The sequence below is a fragment of the Anolis carolinensis genome, unplaced genomic scaffold (genome assembly GCF_035594765.1).
Source record: "Anolis carolinensis isolate JA03-04 unplaced genomic scaffold, rAnoCar3.1.pri scaffold_13, whole genome shotgun sequence".
NCBI lineage: Eukaryota > Metazoa > Chordata > Lepidosauria > Squamata > Dactyloidae > Anolis > Anolis carolinensis.
This window is the reverse complement of record NW_026943824.1, coordinates 19,623,744-19,640,875: the sequence shown is the minus strand read 5'-3', so window position 1 is coordinate 19,640,875 and position 17,132 is coordinate 19,623,744. Positions and strand designations below refer to the sequence as shown.

Sequence of the window (17,132 nt, the reverse complement as noted above, 5' to 3'; positions counted from 1 at the left end):
GTGCCAGGTTCAAACCCCGGGACCGGCATGAGCACCCGCTGTTAGCTCCAGCTTCTGCCAACCTAGCAGTTCGAAAACATGCTAATTTGAGTAGATCAATAGGTACCGCTCCGGCAGGAAGGTAACGGTGCTTCATGCAGTCATGCCAGCGGCCACATGACCTTGGAGGTGTCTACGGACAATGCCGGCTCTTCGGCTTAGAAATGGAGATGAGCACCAACCTCCAGAGTGTGAGTAGATCAATAGGTACCGCCCCGGCGGGAAGGTAAGGGTGCTCCATGCAGTCATGCCAGTGGCCACATGACCTGGAGATGTCTACGGACAATGCCGGCTCTTCGGCTTAGAAATGGAGATGAGCACCAACCCCCAGAGTCAGACATGACTGGACTTAACATCAGGGGAAAACCTTTACCTTTACCTCCATTAGCAAGATAAGTGTATGCAACCATTCCAAAATCTGAAGGAAAAAAAAATCTGAAATCCAAAACATTGCTGACTCCAAGCATTTTGTAGAAGGGATCTTAAGAAGCAGATTTATATTCCCAAAAGCTCACATTAAATTAAATTAGTTTCAAAGGTGCTGCATGAAGTCTGGAGGTTGTATTGTGACTGAAAGGAGAAATGGCGGCGGAGCTGGCTAGTTTCACCCCTCCAGCCCAAAATTGAGAAGAAAGGGAGCATACCTGCTCATTGCCACCAACGGGACGGAAATATTGTTTTTTCCGTACCCGGGACAAAAAGGCTCATTCGGAAATTTGCCTGTTTTTGGGAGAGGCTCTCGAAAACGAAAATGGGACTTTACGAATGAAACAAACAGAAATGGATAGTGATTCTATACAAACGCACAAGACTATTTGCTACCTCTAAACCACCCCTTATTCCCAATGTCTCCAGCTTCCTGAACACAATGGAGCACTTCGGGATGGTAGATCTGGAAGATGAATCGGGATTATTGTCGCGCCTCGCACCCAGTCCTCACAGCGAAGCTGTTGCTCATGAACTTCAGGAACTTTCCTTGCAGCCGAACCAGTGGTTGCCCTCGCTCACCGAAAGGAAGAATGGTGAGTGCAAGACATTGATGATGGATGTAGCTCCTTGATCTAACCGCAATTATTATTTTTAATTAATGATGAAATAGCCACATTTTCATATTTTTATACAGATTTTAACTGCTAGTTGTGCTATTTATGAGACTGATTGGTGTTATGGTTCCTTCAAGGTTGTTTTATTTGCTTATTTTGACTGTTTTAATTGTTGGTTTGGTTTTTGTTTTGTCTTGTCATTGCACATGGCATTGAATATTTGCCATCTTTGTTTTTGGAAGTTGCCCTGAGTCCCTTTGAAGAGAGGTGTGTATTTGTTGTTGTTATTTATTATTATTATTATTATTATTATTATTATTGACATAGTATGACACAGCGAACAAGATAGATATGCTGGATTTCGTGTCACAAAATCACAAATCGAACACTTCCCAAGCGTTTAGGACTGTGTGATGTATTTTCGGATGATGCGCACAGATCCCAATTTTTATTATTATTATTATTATTATTATTATTATTATTATTATTATTATTATTATTATTATTATCTTGCACTTGCTTTCATTGCTATTAAATGCCCAGTAACAGATGAGATCTAATGTGATCTAGTGCTTTGAGCACTGGACTTTGACTCTGGAGACCAGGATTCAAATCCTTGCTCAGCCATGGAAACCCACTGGATGACCTTGGGCAAGTCACATTATCTCAGCCTCTAAGGAAGGCACAGAAAAACCTCTTCTGAAAATATCTGGTCAGGCAAACCAGATTCACTTTAAAAAATAGATTCACTTTAGAGTTGCCATAAATGAGCTTAAATCAGCTTATATTTAGGTCGGCTTATACTCGAGTATATACGGTACATTATAACTGTATTCTCAATTCACTTCTGACACGATAAATAAATAAAAGAGTAGACTGTATCCTGAGGACTCTACCACTTCTCTAGGCAATTGGTCCCATTGCCAAATTGTTCTTACGGTCAAGCTGTTCCTTCTAATGTTCTGTCGAATTTCCCCTCATAAAACTTAAAACCATTAAACCTGGTCTTGGCTTCTGAGGAAGCAGAGAACAATCTGTACTCTTTCCATGCGATAAACCTGGAGGGATTTAAGAGAACAATTGTCACCCCTTGTTTTTCTCTTCCGCCATATGTTTTTTCTTCCTTTTTTCTTCTCATCCTTGTTATCCTTGTCGTCCTTCCACAAACCTGCTCCAACGTGTCTATATGCTTCTTAAAATGAGTTGCCCAGAATTGAACGCAATACTCCATACGAGTCTCGACAAGCCCAGAACACACTGGGACTATTACATTGCAGGTGAAAATATTCTAAAATGTTTTTGCCAAAGTATCACATTCTTAGCTTATGTTCAGCTAATCATCAACAATAATTTCTTCTCTAGTACTACTGAGCAAAGCATTCCCCGGCCTATACCTGTGCATTGGGCTTTTGTGGCCCCAGAGATACACGGCAAGCCCCAACCCTTTTGAGTTTTAGAAAAGCCTTAAAAACATGGCTATGTGCCCAGGCTTTTAACGAATAAATGACAAAGACGACCCAGACTGTTATGTGGATAAAGTAGGAGGATATTGGACGAACGGATTTTAAGCATATGTTTCATGTTTTACTAGCTGTGCCCGGCCACGCGTTGCTGTGGCGAAGTCTGGTGGTCTGGGAAATAAAGTATTGAGGAATTGGTGGTAGTTAAGGTCAAGGGTAAAGGTTTTCCCCTGACATTAAGTCCATTATAAATGGGTTATATAGCTGTGTGGAAGGGCCTTGAGTCTACACTGCCATATAATCCAGTTCAAATCAGATAATCTGTATTTTATAGGCAGTGGGGAAGAGGCCTAAGTGAGGCCTAACTCTGCCTGTCCCCTGGGCTGAGTGGGTTGCTAGGAGACCAAGTGGGCGGAGCTTAGCCTTCTAACTGGCAGCAATTGGTTAAAAACAATTATTCCTCTCCCTCTAATTAGGACTTTATTTTTCTTTTCTTTTTGTTGTATAAACGTAGAGGCATGGATGAGGGGTTGTGCTGCCAAGTTTAGTGTTTCTGGGATGTGTAGTTTTGTTGTTTTGTCCTAGGCCGAAATTTCATTACCCTTTTATATATATAGATATTTTATACTGTATTTAATTGGTTGTAATACATTTTTATATGTTGTTGTTTTTAATGATATGTCGGCATCGAATTGTTGCCAATTGTACGCCGCCCTGAGTCCCTTCGGGTGAGAAGGGCGGGATAGAAATATTGGAAATAAATAAAAATAAATTTAGTATACGCATATTCCACATTCCTTTCCAGATTTGAAGGTGTATTTCCTTATTGCAATCTAACTCCCAGATTTCTTTAAGGTGATCCTGCTCCTGCTCTTTATCTGTTAGCAATTTGTAAATATCACTTGTTATACCTTTAGTTCTTCAAAGGCAGCCCCAACTAGAATGCATTGCAGCCATTAAAATGGGATGTTGTTAAAACACGTGGCACTGTCACAATTGGGGCACTAGCTCCAAAATCACTGCTGGGGTTTATTTTTAACTGCTTGACTCAGTCTTTGTCAGATAATTCTGACCATCAAACTGCATGTTGGATGTAAAATATAGAGAAAACTAGGTTAGCTGAAGAACGGTTGTGTGGGAAGGAGGCAGGTTTGTACAAGGAGATACGAAATAGCCTGGACCTGAGCCATATAGGACTTTATAGGTTATGATCAGCACTTTGAATTGTGCCCGGAAACAAACTGGCAGCTGGTAGAGCTGTTGCAACAAGGGAGTTATGCATTCCCTGCAGCCATCCCGAGTTACCATATGTCCTCGAGTATAAGCCGACCTGAATATAAGCCGAGGCACCTAATTTTACCACAAAAAAACTGGGAAAACATTGACTCCAGTATAAGCCGAGGGTGGTAAATTTCAGAAATAAAAATAGATACCAATTTATTTATTTATTTCTAGCATTTATACCCCGCCCTTCTCACCCGGGGGGACTCAGGGCGGCTTACAACAGTTGGCAACATTTAATGCCAAGAACATAATAATAAAACAAAAACAGTACATATAATCAATTAAAACCATAAAAATACATCATTAAAATACATTATAACAATTATAACAATTAGCATTTCACATCCACACAACAAAACTCCAACATATTGCTCAGTATCTCGGTTCTTCAATTAAATTTTCCATTTAATCAGCTCGATTTAGTCTTATTAATTTCCCTCCCCCATTGGGCGTCAGTAGGTGAAATGTTTTTGAATATTTACATAAAGCTCAAATGTAAGATAAGACTGTCCAACTCTGATCAAATCCTTATTCTCATCTTCTTCCATGTAAATGTGCTTATGTATTCTTTTAATAATAATAGAGTAAAATAATACATGTAATAATAATAATAATAATAATTACAGGAAAATAATACATGTAATAATAAATAGAGTAAAATGATAAATGCTATAATAATAATAAGAAGAAGAAGAAGAAGAAGATTAGAGTGAAATAATAAATGTATTAATAATACAGTAGAGTCTCACTTATCCAACACTCGCTTATCCAACGTTCTGGATTATCCAACGCATTTTTGTGTTTCAATGTTAATATCAAGTCAATACAGAGTTATGATATAGTACAGTATGGAGTATTATATTTGCTAGGCCTGTTTTTAATAATAACTCTCAAGCAACGCGAAACTACGTTTGCTTCGAATCTACAAACTCCCAAAGGTGCTGCTTAACTGTGGATCTGCTCTGCATCTCTCTTCAAGTTAAATAGGCCTATAATGTTAAAAACAAAAAGTCCTAACTGAATATTTCGGTCAGCAAGTTCAGCAGCTCAGTGGTTTAATCTACTGCACCACCGGGGGTCTATGGTTATGTATATTTATAATAATAATAATGATAATAATAATGATAATTGAAAAAAAGTAATTACTGCACAGTTAAACAGGAAATAGCATTTTCCAGGAACAGATTTTTTTTCCAAATTTTGTTACATAGTGTAACTATTGACGCCCAAGTTTCATTGTGTTGTACGCAGTGTATTTTACTAAGATGATGTTCCTATTTGATAAATAATGATCCTATCTCTTTTTTCTTGCCAGTTCTGCAACTGAGGCTACAGCAAAGACGGACAAGAGAACAGCTAGTAGACCAGGGAATCATGCCACGTAAGACTACTTTTTTTCCTTCACGTTTTACAACATTGAATACGGACTTCTGTGTTGTATGCTTTCAATTCAATGGCAACATACGGTGATCATAAGGTGAACTTATCACAGTATTTATATAAAGCAGAAGCAGGTGCAGCCAGCTCTTGCTGGTAACAAACTGACTCTAATGCCTGAGCCTTCGCTCCCCTTGTGCCTGCTTCAAGTCTGCATCTGGGAAACTGTTCCCTAGGATTTATTGCTGTTTCTTTTGTCTGAAGACAGCTATTTGATTTGGGAATTTCACAGAGACTAAGAACTGTGTTTACCCTAAGACTTCCTTGCTTCCTTTTGCATTATTCCCCTGAGTGTGGTGTACTTTATGTTTTGCTGAAGTAAAGCAGTTTTCATTTACTTACCACAGTGTTTTAAGGCTCTTCTTGACAAAACAAAACAGGACACCAGGCTTCAAACTGTCAACCTTTCGGTTGGCAAACCTGCTGTGCCAAAGCCCAAGCCATATTTATAATATTAATTGAACAATCTAGAATCCAATTTATTGGTGAGTTTCTTCTATTGTAGCCAGTGAGAGCTCATAATTAGAATAAATGATGGGAGAATCTCAGGTAAATCCTCTTTCACTGAGACAGTATATTTGAGATTAACTAGTAAAATTTAACTTGAAAGAGTAAACTATACCCATGTTTTCTAATTGTGTTATTTACTATTTTTGCTGCTGTATTTTTCCATATTTATGGGAGTCTTTTACTTCCCCATTGTAGCCTTGAAGAGCCCTGCTGCATTCCATGAGCAGATCAAAAGCTTAGAAAGAGCCAGGGTAAGCCGTCACATTTAGGCATGCTGCTTTCTTTTTCACACATTATTTGTCTTTGGGAAATGTGGCAGATCTATGACTTGTGGCAAAAAAAGAATCAAATGAAATAATTGTAATTTCTACAACTAATACTAGGTGTGGTCCAGTTGTTGTTTTATTATAAAACTAGCTGTACCCAGCCACACATTGCTGTGGCTCAGTCTGGTTAAATGGAAAAGAAAGAAAAAAGAAAGAACACGTTTGTAATATATTTTCTAATATACAGTAGAGCCTCGCTTATCCAACATAAACAGGCTGGCAGAACGTTGAATAAACAAAAAAGTTGGATAATAAGGAGAGATTAAGGAAAAGACTAAATTACGTTATGATTTTACAAATTAAGCACCAAAACATGTTTTACAACAGAAAAAGCAGTGCAATACACAGTAATGTTATGTAGTAATTACTGTATTTACAAATTTAGCACCAAAACATTGCAATTTATTGAAAACATTGACTACAAAAACATTTGACTACTAAAAGGCAAACTGCATTGGATAATCCAGAACGTTGGATAACATGATGTTTTGATGCTTAATTTGTAAAATCATAATGTAATTTGACGTTTAATAGAATTTTCCATAATCCCTTCTTATTATCCAACATATTTGCTTATCCAACGTTCTGCCGGGGTGTTTATATTGGATAAGTGAGACTCTACTGTATATTTATAATCTCATATTATCTGCTTAGAAGTGGATTATATGAGGCCCCTTCTACACTGATGTGGATTATATGGCAGTGTGGACTCAAGATAATCCAGTTCAAAGCAGATAATATAAGATTATAAATGGGTTACATAGCTGTGTGGAAGGGCCTTGAGTCTACACTGCCATATAATCCAGTTAAAATCAGATAATCTGTATTTGATAGGCAGTGTGGAAGAGGCCTAAGTGAGGCCTAACTCTGCCTGTCCCCTGGGCTGAGTGGGTTGCTAGGAGACCAAGTGGGTGGAGCTTAGCCTTCTAAATGGCAGCAATGGGATAAAAACAATTATTCCTCTCCCTCTAATTAGGACTTTATTTTTCTTATTTTTTCTGATGTAAAAACACAGACCGGATGGCTATGTCTTTTGTGGCCAAATTTGGTGTGATTTGGACATATAGTTTTGTTGTTTAAGTTAAGGTAAAAACTATCAGAACATTTTATATATATATATATATATATATATATATATATATATATATATATAGATGAACAAGGGCAGTGACGGGGAGTGGCATCCTGTTGAATTTCTTCACAAATTCAAAGTACCCATGCTTTTATTTTTTTCCAGACTGAAAACTTCTTGAAGCACAAGATACGGAGTCGACCTGATCGATCGGAGTTGGTCAGAATGCACATTCTCGAAGGTGGGAGTGCTAATGCTTTCTGCTTAATATGTTTCATTACAAACAGGGGGGCCAGTCTCCCAGTCCTCCCATATGACATCAAAGGGGTCTTTAATGCTAAGACCTTCCAGGCAGGCCCTGTCTCCCAGGATCTCGTCCCAGGTTTTCTGCTTTAAACTGGGTTATAGGAGTCTGCAGTAGGTACAGTAGAGTCTCACTTATCCAACACTCGCTTATCCAACATTCTGGATTATCCAACGCATTTTTGTAGTCAATGTTTTCAATACATCATGATATTTTGGTGCTAAATTCGTCAATACAGCAATTACTACATAGCATTACTGCGTATTGAACTACTTTTTCTGTCAAATTTGTTGCATAACATGATGTTTTGGTGCTTAATTTGTAAAATCATAACCTAATTTGACGTTGAATAGGCTTTTCCTTAATCCCTCCTTATTATCCAACATATTTGCTTATCCAACGTTCTGCCGGCCCGTTTAGCTTGGATAAGTGAGACTCTACTGTAGTTCAATACGGAGTAATGTTGTGTTGTAATTACTGTATTTACAAATTTAGCACCAAAATATCATGATATATTGAAAATATTGACTACAAAAATGCCTTGGATAATCCAGAAGCTTGGATAAGTGAAACTCTACTGTATATCAACCCCACTTGCCTAGTTTCCAACAGACCTCACAACTTCTGAGGATGCCTGCCATAGATGCAGGTGAAACGTCAGGAGAGAATGCTTCTGGAACATGGACAGACAGCTCGGAAAATTCACAGCAACCCAGTGATTCCAGCTACGAAAGCCTTCGATAACCAATCAAATTCAGAATTCATAAAGTGTGGTGCAGTGGTTTGAACCCACTGGGTGACTTTAGGCAAGTCACACTCTCCCGGCCTCAGAGGAAGAGACGGGCAAACCCCCTTTGAATAAATATTGACAAGAAAACCCTGTGAGAGGGTCACTCTTAAGTCTGAAATGATTTGAGGGCACACAACAACAACAATCCCAATTAATCCTTCATTATACCTTACTTGGAAAGTGAGGTGCTCAAAACCTCTTTGAGTCTGCCAGAAGCGCGTCCTGTTTAATGCTGCTGTTGTGCAGGCCTGCGCAACAGGATGCCTTCTGCATGCGGCAGAGAAGGACTGTGTCGTGGGAAGTCCCACGGTCCGTTTCTGAAACGTGCCCTCTTTTCTTTGAACCAGAGACCTTTGCAGAGCCCTCCCTGCAGGCCACGCAGATGAAGCTGAAGAGAGCCCGCTTGGCCGATGATCTGAACGAGAAGATTGCCCAGAGGCCCGGCCCGATGGAGCTGGTGGAAAAAAACATCCTGCCTGTCGACTCCAGTGTCAAAGAAGCCATTATAGGCAAGTGAAAAGAGCTTTGGGTCAATGCAAACACAAAAGGAACTCCGAGATTATTATTGCTATTATTATTATTATTGACACAACAACGTTGTATGACACAGCAAACAAGATAGATATGCTGGATTTCGTTTCACAAAATCACAAGTCGAACACTTCCCAAGTGTCTAGGACTGTGTGATGTATTTTCTGATGATGCGCGCAGATCCCAGTCGGGTGGCCTTTTGCAGTTGGCAGATCGTAATTTTGTCAATGTCTATTGTTTCCAAATGCCGGCTGAGATCTTTTGGCACGGCACCCAGTGTGCCCATCACCACCGGGACCACCTGCACTGGTTTCTGCCAGAGTCTTTGCAGTTCAGTCTTGAGGTCCTGAGAGCGGCTGAGTTTTTCCTGTTGTTTTTCATCAATGCGACTGTCACCTGGGATGGCAACATCAATGATCCAAACCTTGTTCTTTTCCACAACTGTGATGTCTGGTGTGTTGTGTTCCAGAACTTTGTCAGTCTGGATTTGGGAGTCCCACAGTATCTTTGCGTGCTCATTTTCCAATACTTTTGCAGGTTTGTGATCCCACCAGTTCTTTGCTGCTGGGAGGTGGGACTTGAGGCATAAGTTCCAATGGATCATTTGGTCCACACAGTTGTGCCTCTGTTTGTAGTCTGTCTGTGCGATTTTCTTACAGCAGCTGAGGATATGATCTATTATTATTATTATTATTATTATTATTATTATTATTATTATTATTATTATTATAAAAAGCATTAAAATTTAAAGGGAGTAGTAACTTCATCACAAACACCAATGCAGTCTCTGATCTCAGCACAGTTGCCCACCTCAGCTAGAGAGGATTTCTTTCTTTTTTTTTTAGTAAATATTTTATTGAAATATAGAATAGTTGTATACAACGAAAGAGTGAGAACAATGTTTGATAACAGAAAGTGAAGAAAAAAGAGAGAGAGAAGTAAGGTGCTAAAAAAATATAAAAAAATATCTTAAAAAAGACAAAAAACAGGAAAAAAAACAAAAAAACAAAACAAAAGTATAATAAAAATAAAAATATAGGGACTTCCATCTTTGCCTTTGCGTTTCCCTTTCTATATATAAAAAAGAGGGTGATAAAAAAAGAAAATTTATCAGCCTCTGCCTCTATAATACTAAAGACGAACACTCAAAACAAAAAGTGTTGTCCTGTATGTTGGCTAAGTCACGGAATTCTTTACTTTTCACAAAGCAATATATTAGAAGGAAAAAAAAGATACCAAGAAGAATTGTCCTTCTATTCTTTCACCAAAATCCTTCAACTTCTTTTCCTTTCAAATTCTTCTACTTTGCTCCAGTCTGTAAATTTTATCGGGGACCCTGTATTTTTCTTTAATAAAAAGTTAATTTGTCCATATCTTTTATTTCTCTCACTTTCTGTAACCATTCTTCCATATTCGGTGTTTCCTTTTGCTTCCATCTTTTGGCAAAACTAATTCTAGCGGCTGTCGTTAAATATATAAATAGAATGTCGTCATTAGTATCTAAATGGATGTCCCGATCAGTTATTCCCAGTAGGTAGAAGATTTCTTATCCTTTTCTCTCTCCTTAGCTGTTGGCCAGGAAGACTATCCTCAGACTCTGGATGATTTCTCCTTTGATGAGGACAGTAGTGATGCATTATCTCCAGACCAACCTGCCAGTCAAGAATCCCAGGGCTCAGCACCATCTCCCGGTGAAGCTAAAGCAAGAGAAGCCGCCTCTCCAGCCACCTCCGTCTCCTTTGCCAACCAGGTATCGTGTCTGAACCCATATCATCATCTTAGCTGCGGCCATATTGTAATGTTAACCAGGTCTTTGTCAGAAGATAGATATTAACTCCCTTAATCTGTTACGTTCATGAAAATCCCCAAGGTTCAGAAAAATATTCACAATTTCATATAGATCTGTCTCTTTATTCTCGAGCAGTCAGATTTCAGTAATGCTTTTTTTGGAGTTCATAAAGCTGCAGCGGAGCCCGGTGGCGCAGTGTGTTAAAGCGCTTAGCTGCTGAACTTGCGGATCAAAAAGTCGCAGGTTCGAATCAGGGGAGCGGGGTAAGCACCCGCTGTTAGCCCCAGCTTCTGCCAACCTAGCAGTTCGAAAACATGCCAATGTGAGTAGATCAATAGGTACTGCTCCGGTGGGAAAGTAACGGCGTTCCATGCAGTCATGTCAGTGGCCACATGATTTGGAGGTGTCTACGGACAACGCTGGCTCTTCGGCTTAGAAATAGAGATGAGCACCAACCCCCAGAGTTGGACACGACTGGACTTAATGTCAGGGGAAAACATTTACCTATTATTATTATTTTATTGGATATGCTGGATTTCGTATTATTATTTTATTATGACACAGCAAACAAGATAGATATGCTGGATTTCATATCACAAAAGCACAAGTTGAACACTTCCCAAGCGTTTAGAACTGTGTGATGTATTTTCGGATGATGCGCGCAGATCCCAGTAGGGTGGCCTTTTGCAGTTGACAGATCATAATTTTGTCAATGTCTATTATTATTATTATTATTATTATTATTATTATTATTATTATTATTATTATTATTATTGGGAGCCCCGGTGACGCAGCGTGTTAAAGCGCTGAGCTGCGGAACTTGCGGACCAAAAGGTCGCAGGATCGAATCTGGGGAGCGGAGTGAGCACCCGCTGTCAGCTCTAGCTTTTGCCAACCTAGCAGTTCGAAAACATGCAAATGTGAGTAGATCAATAGGTACAGCTCTGGCGGGAAGGTAACGGCACTCCATGCAGTCATGTCAGTGGCCACATGACCTTGGAGATGTCTATGGACAACGCCGGCTCTTGGGCTTAGAAATGGAGATGAGCACCAACCCCCAGAATGTAGCTAATGGTTATCTGTGCCAAGGAAAAAATAAATTAGAAACTAGGTATGTTTTTATGAAAATTATGACTTCTTTTGTGTCCTTATATTTCACTGTCTCCCTTAAAGAGACTGCCATTTTTGATAATAACAGACAGGGCAGTTGTTTTCTGTTGGAAAATGAATGGTAGGTCCCTATTTTGTTATTGTTTATTTTTTTGTTTATTGTCAGTATCCAGCGTCAGTATCTTCCGTGCCTGAATTTTTGAAGCCCTCTTTCACTGATCAGCACACTCCATTCTCTACAACTACTGCTCCTGTTAGCACAACTACTACGTCCGCACCAAAACATTGCAGTGGGCCAACACTAATAAAGGTAGGGAAGAACAAAAGCATTGAGTGTATTTGTTTGAATTATGCTGCTTTCACTAATAAACAAAAAATCTCAAGGAGAAGCATTAAGGGGAATAACTACGAGTATAAGCCTAGTTTTTCAGCCCTTTTTTTTAAGACTGAAAAAGCCCCCCTCGGCTTATACTCGGGTGAGGGTCCTAGTTGGCTTATATTTGGGTCAGCTTATACTCCAGAATATATGGTACATTTATTATTTTTCTCTATTATTATTGGTATTATTACATTTATTATTTTTCTCTATTATTATTGGTATTATTACATTTATTATTTTTTTCTATTATTGTTGCTACTACAGTAGAGTCTCACTTATCCAACATAAACGGACCGGCAGAACGTTGGATAAGCGAATATGTTGGATAACAAGGAGAGATTAAGGAGAAGCCTATTAAACATCAAATTAGGTTATGATTTTATAAATTAAGCACCCAACCATCATGTTATACAACAAATTTGGCAGAAAAAGTAGTTCAATACGCAGTAATGTTATGTTGTAATTACTGTATTTACGAATTTAGCACCAAAATATCACGATGTATTGAAAACAGTGACTACAAAAATGCGTTGGATAATCCAGAACATTGGATAAGCGAATATGTTGGATAATAAGGAGAGATTAAGGAGAAGCCTATTAAACATCAAATTAGGTTATGATTTTACAAATTAAGCACCAAAACATCATGTTATACAACAAATTTGGCAGAAAAAGTAGTTCAATATGCAGTAATAATAATTACAGTATTTACGAATTTAGCACCAAAATATCATGATGTACTAAAACATTGACTACAAAAATGCGTTGGATAAGCGAATGTTGGATAAGTGAGACTCTACTGTATTACATTTATTTTACTCTATTTTTTATTATTATTAATAATACATTTATTATTTCACTACCTGGGGGGATCCTTTGTTAGGAGGTGTTAGAAAGGAGCAAACCATGAAAATGAAAATGAACAAAACCTGGCTACCAGTATTTAAAAACTCTAAAATCAAGACAGTAAATAAAGAACAGCTCTCGGAAAACAAGGGTATTCCAGACAAGAAACAACCAGGGCCAGCTAACAACCTCTGAAGATGCCTGCAGTAGATGTGGGTGAAACGTCAGGATAGAATGCTTCTGGAACGTGGCCAGGCAGTCCGGAAGACTCACAGCAACCCCATTGCCATTACTGTTTGTGCAGATGAAGAGCTTTGCCTCTCGTGTTTGACTTTCCTGTCCTTCCGTAGCAACCCCATTTCAGGAACCCGAACGAGAAGCCCCGGAGCAAGAAGTGCAAAGAGCCAAAGCCCAGAGTGAAGAAGCTCAAGTACCACCAGTACATCCCACCTGATCAGAAAGGTGAGAAGAATGAGCCGCAGATGGACTCCAACTATGCTCGCTTGTTGCAACAACAGCAGCTTTTTTTGCAACTGCAGATTCTGAGCCAACAGCAACAGCACTACAACTACCAGACGATACTTCCCGCGCCACTCAAGTAGGTGCAGCTTTGCCAATCCTTGGCTCTTTTTGCAAGAGACATAGAAAGGGAGCGGGGGGCCAAGGAAGGAGCGTCAGCTGCGGGATTTGCAGTGTGTTTTGGGAGAGGGGTTCACAAATACTTCCAGAAGAAGTGGCATTGAGTTGGGCACAGCTTGTCATGCTGCATAGAATAGAAAACGAGATTGGAAGAGGTTTCAAGTGTTGCATCCCAGCGAGGGTCCACCCTGCCCTCAACACACACCGCTGAGACAGACTTGATATAAACAGTTTATTGATGAAAGGGTAGCAAAAAGTAAGGCAAAAAGCAATAATAATAATAATAATAATAATAATAATAATAATAATAATAATAAAATGGTTTGGATCATTGATGTCGCCATCCCAGGTGACAGTCGCATTGACAAAAAACAACAGGAAAAACTCAGCCGCTCTCAGGACCTCAAGACTGAACTTCAAAGACTCTGGCAGAAACCAGTGCAGGTGGTCCCAGTGGTGATCGGCACACTGGGTGCCTTGCCAAAAGATCTCAGCCGGCATTTGGAAACAATAGACATTGACAAAATTACGATCTGCCAACTGCAAAAGGCCACCCTACTGGGATCTGCACGCATCATCCGAAAATGCATCACACAGTCCTAGACACTTGGGAAGTGTTCGACTTGTGATTTTGTGATACGAAATCCAGCATATCTATCTTGTTTGCTGTGTCATAAAATAATAATAATAATAATAATAATAATAATAATAATAATAATAATAATAACAACTTTATTTTTATACCCCGCCTCTATCTCCCCAAAGGGTGATAGGCTTACATGGGGCCAAGCCTGAATAAAAACAATAGTAATATAAAACACAATAGACAAAAGACATGCACAATTATTTTTTATTTATTATATATAATTTTCTTGCACCCCAAGTACCTCTGGCAAGTGCCAAAGAGTATTTAACTCTGCCTACATGGCATTAAAGTGTATTTATATGTTGATTGTTTCTATTGATTTTATGTAATGTTTTATTTGCTTTGTATAATAAGGCATTGAATTTTTGCCTAGATGTATCTTGTATGCCGCTCTGAGTCCCCTACAAGGTGAGAAGAGCGGGATAGAAATGAGGTTAATAATAATTATTATTATAAAAATTTAAACATTAGCCAATAAAAATAAATGACAAGAACTAATAAAAACGTGGATCAAAATGGGGAGGTTGTAAAAGTAGACTGGGTAAGGTGCACCATATAAATATTGCATTGTTTATATAAGCATTGAATGTTTGCCTGTTACTATGCTGGCAGCTGGCCTGAGTCCCCATGGGGAGATAGGGTGGGAGCCAAATGAAGTTTTTATTATTATTATTATTATTATTATTATTATTATTATTATTATTAGGTTATTGTTGATACTGTATTGTTTTTGTTGCCCCTACTTTTCCATTTATAGAGCTAGTTTATTGTTTTTCTTTGAAATACGATAAATATTTTAAAACATTTAACCTACTGATGCCTCGATTAATGACATTTTATTGGTATCTATTTTTATTTTGAAATTTATTCGGGTCGGCTTATACTCGAGTATATACGGTAATAACAACAGGGAGTTGGGACAGCTTACAAATGGGACCAAGCCCAGCAACTACAGAGTTTACAAACTAAAAACACATTTAAAAGCATAAAAAACATATAACAGTCTAATTAAACAATTGAAAAACAGCAGAGTATAAAAACATCATTAAAATGAATCAAAACAAAGCCACACTTAAGCGTCTGAGGGGGGAAAAGAAAGGGCCTGAGGCTGGGAATGGTGGGAGTTAGAGTCCAAAACACCTGGAGAGAATGCCTGGGCTGTCTCCTATTAATCTTAGATTGGTGCAAACATTTGCAAAACAGACGTTCTTTTCAAACCCCTAGAAGACTGGACTGTATAATCCGCTTCTGCAGAATTTTGCAAAATCTATATATATAAAAGAGTGATGGCATCACGGCGACCCACAAAACAACAAAACTACAGGCCCTCCAACCTCGAAATTTGACAACACAACCCATCATCCACGCCTCTAGGTTGATACAACAAAAAGAAAAGAAAAATAAAGTCCTAATTAGAGGGAGAGGAATAATTGCTTTTATCCAATTGCTGCCACTTAGAAGGCTAAGCTACTCCAATTTGGTCTCCTAGCAACCCAATAAAAAATAATAAAAAACACTAAAAATTAATACAATAAAATACTATAATAACAGAAAATAACTAAAAATAATACAAGAAAATAATAAAATATAATAAATAAAAATATAACTTACAATAAAATTAATAAAAAAATTGCAAATAACGTCAAATAAAAATTACACAACAATTTTTAACCAATACCACCACCACTTTGCCACAGCAACGCGTGGCCGGGCACAGCTAGTATTGTATAACAAGGAATACTTTTGGAAAGAGTAAAGACCAATATGTTAGAGTAAAATTTCTTTCGACCTTGAAATCTAATATCCTTTTTTTCCTTGAAGGCCTGTGAGTGACAAGCAGAGCAACACTAGGAATGTGCAACTGAATACGTTGAGCAATTGCACATCTTCGGGTGGAAGCAGCAAATCGAGGCAAAACAATAATGTTTCCAACAGAAAACTCGGACCTCTCCCTCCTAGCTTGGATGACCTAAAGGTAATCACGAAGCGCTGCAGCCACACTCAAGAATTTAAATGCTTTTTGGGCACCTGAAATCATCTGTAACTCACTTGCCTATATCTCCTTATTTTATTTTATTTATTTATTTATTTATTTATTTACTACATTTATATCCCGCTCTTCTCACCCCGAAGGGGACTCAGAGCGGCTTACAAATGCAGTACAGTCTCACTTATCCAACATAAATGGGCCGGCAGAATGTTGGATAAGCGACTATGTTGGATAATAAGGAGGGATTAAGGAGAAGCCTATTAAACATCAAATTAGGTTATGATTTTACTAAATAAGCACCAAAACATCATGTTTTACGCAGTAATGCTATGTAGTAATTACTGTATTTACAAATTTAGCACCAAAATATCACGATGTATTGAAAAGATTGACTACAAAAATGCATTGGATAATCCAGAACGTTAGATAAGCAAGTGTTGGATAAGTGAGACTCTACTGCATTTACATACAGCGTTATTATATCACTAGCACAGCATAACACTAGAACTATATATCAGCATATTGCACCACACCACTATACTGTAATACAGTAGAGTCTCACTTATCCAACATTCGCTTATATATGTACACACACACACACACACATATACATATACAGTAGAGTCTCACTTATCCAAGCCTCGCTTATCCAAGCTTATGGATTATCCAACGCATTTTTGTAGTCAATGTTTTCAATATATCGTGATATTTTGGTGCTAAATTCGTAAATACAGTCATTACAACATAGCATTTCTGCGTATTGAACTACTTTTTCTGTCAAATTTGTTGTATAACATGACGTTTTGGTGCTTAATTTGTAAAATCATAACCTAATTTGATGTTTAATAGGCTTTTCCTTAATCTCTCCTTATTATCCAAGATATTCGCTTATCCAACGTTCTGCCGGCCTGTTTACGTTGGATAAGCGAGACTCTAC

The 17,132-nt window shown here is 38.3% G+C and overlaps 1 protein-coding gene across 3 annotated transcripts in view; it reads left to right on the top strand.

Annotated features, from left to right (window-relative positions):
* The window catches only part of mrtfb (myocardin related transcription factor B), a 34,991-nt gene that overhangs the window by 4,452 nt on the left and 13,407 nt on the right, over positions 1 to 17,132 (top strand). For all 3 annotated transcript variants that reach the window (XM_062964651.1, XM_062964652.1, XM_008122142.3), the window contains exons 2-10: positions 895 to 1,061; positions 5,142 to 5,207; positions 5,969 to 6,024; positions 7,337 to 7,412; positions 8,613 to 8,774; positions 10,365 to 10,546; positions 11,862 to 12,005; positions 13,271 to 13,518; positions 16,027 to 16,180. In XM_062964651.1, the coding sequence (XP_062820721.1) occupies positions 908 to 1,061; positions 5,142 to 5,207; positions 5,969 to 6,024; positions 7,337 to 7,412; positions 8,613 to 8,774; positions 10,365 to 10,546; positions 11,862 to 12,005; positions 13,271 to 13,518; positions 16,027 to 16,180 (1,242 nt within the window). In that variant the 5' untranslated portion in view covers positions 895 to 907. The remainder of the gene's footprint in view (positions 1 to 894; positions 1,062 to 5,141; positions 5,208 to 5,968; positions 6,025 to 7,336; positions 7,413 to 8,612; positions 8,775 to 10,364; positions 10,547 to 11,861; positions 12,006 to 13,270; positions 13,519 to 16,026; positions 16,181 to 17,132) is intronic.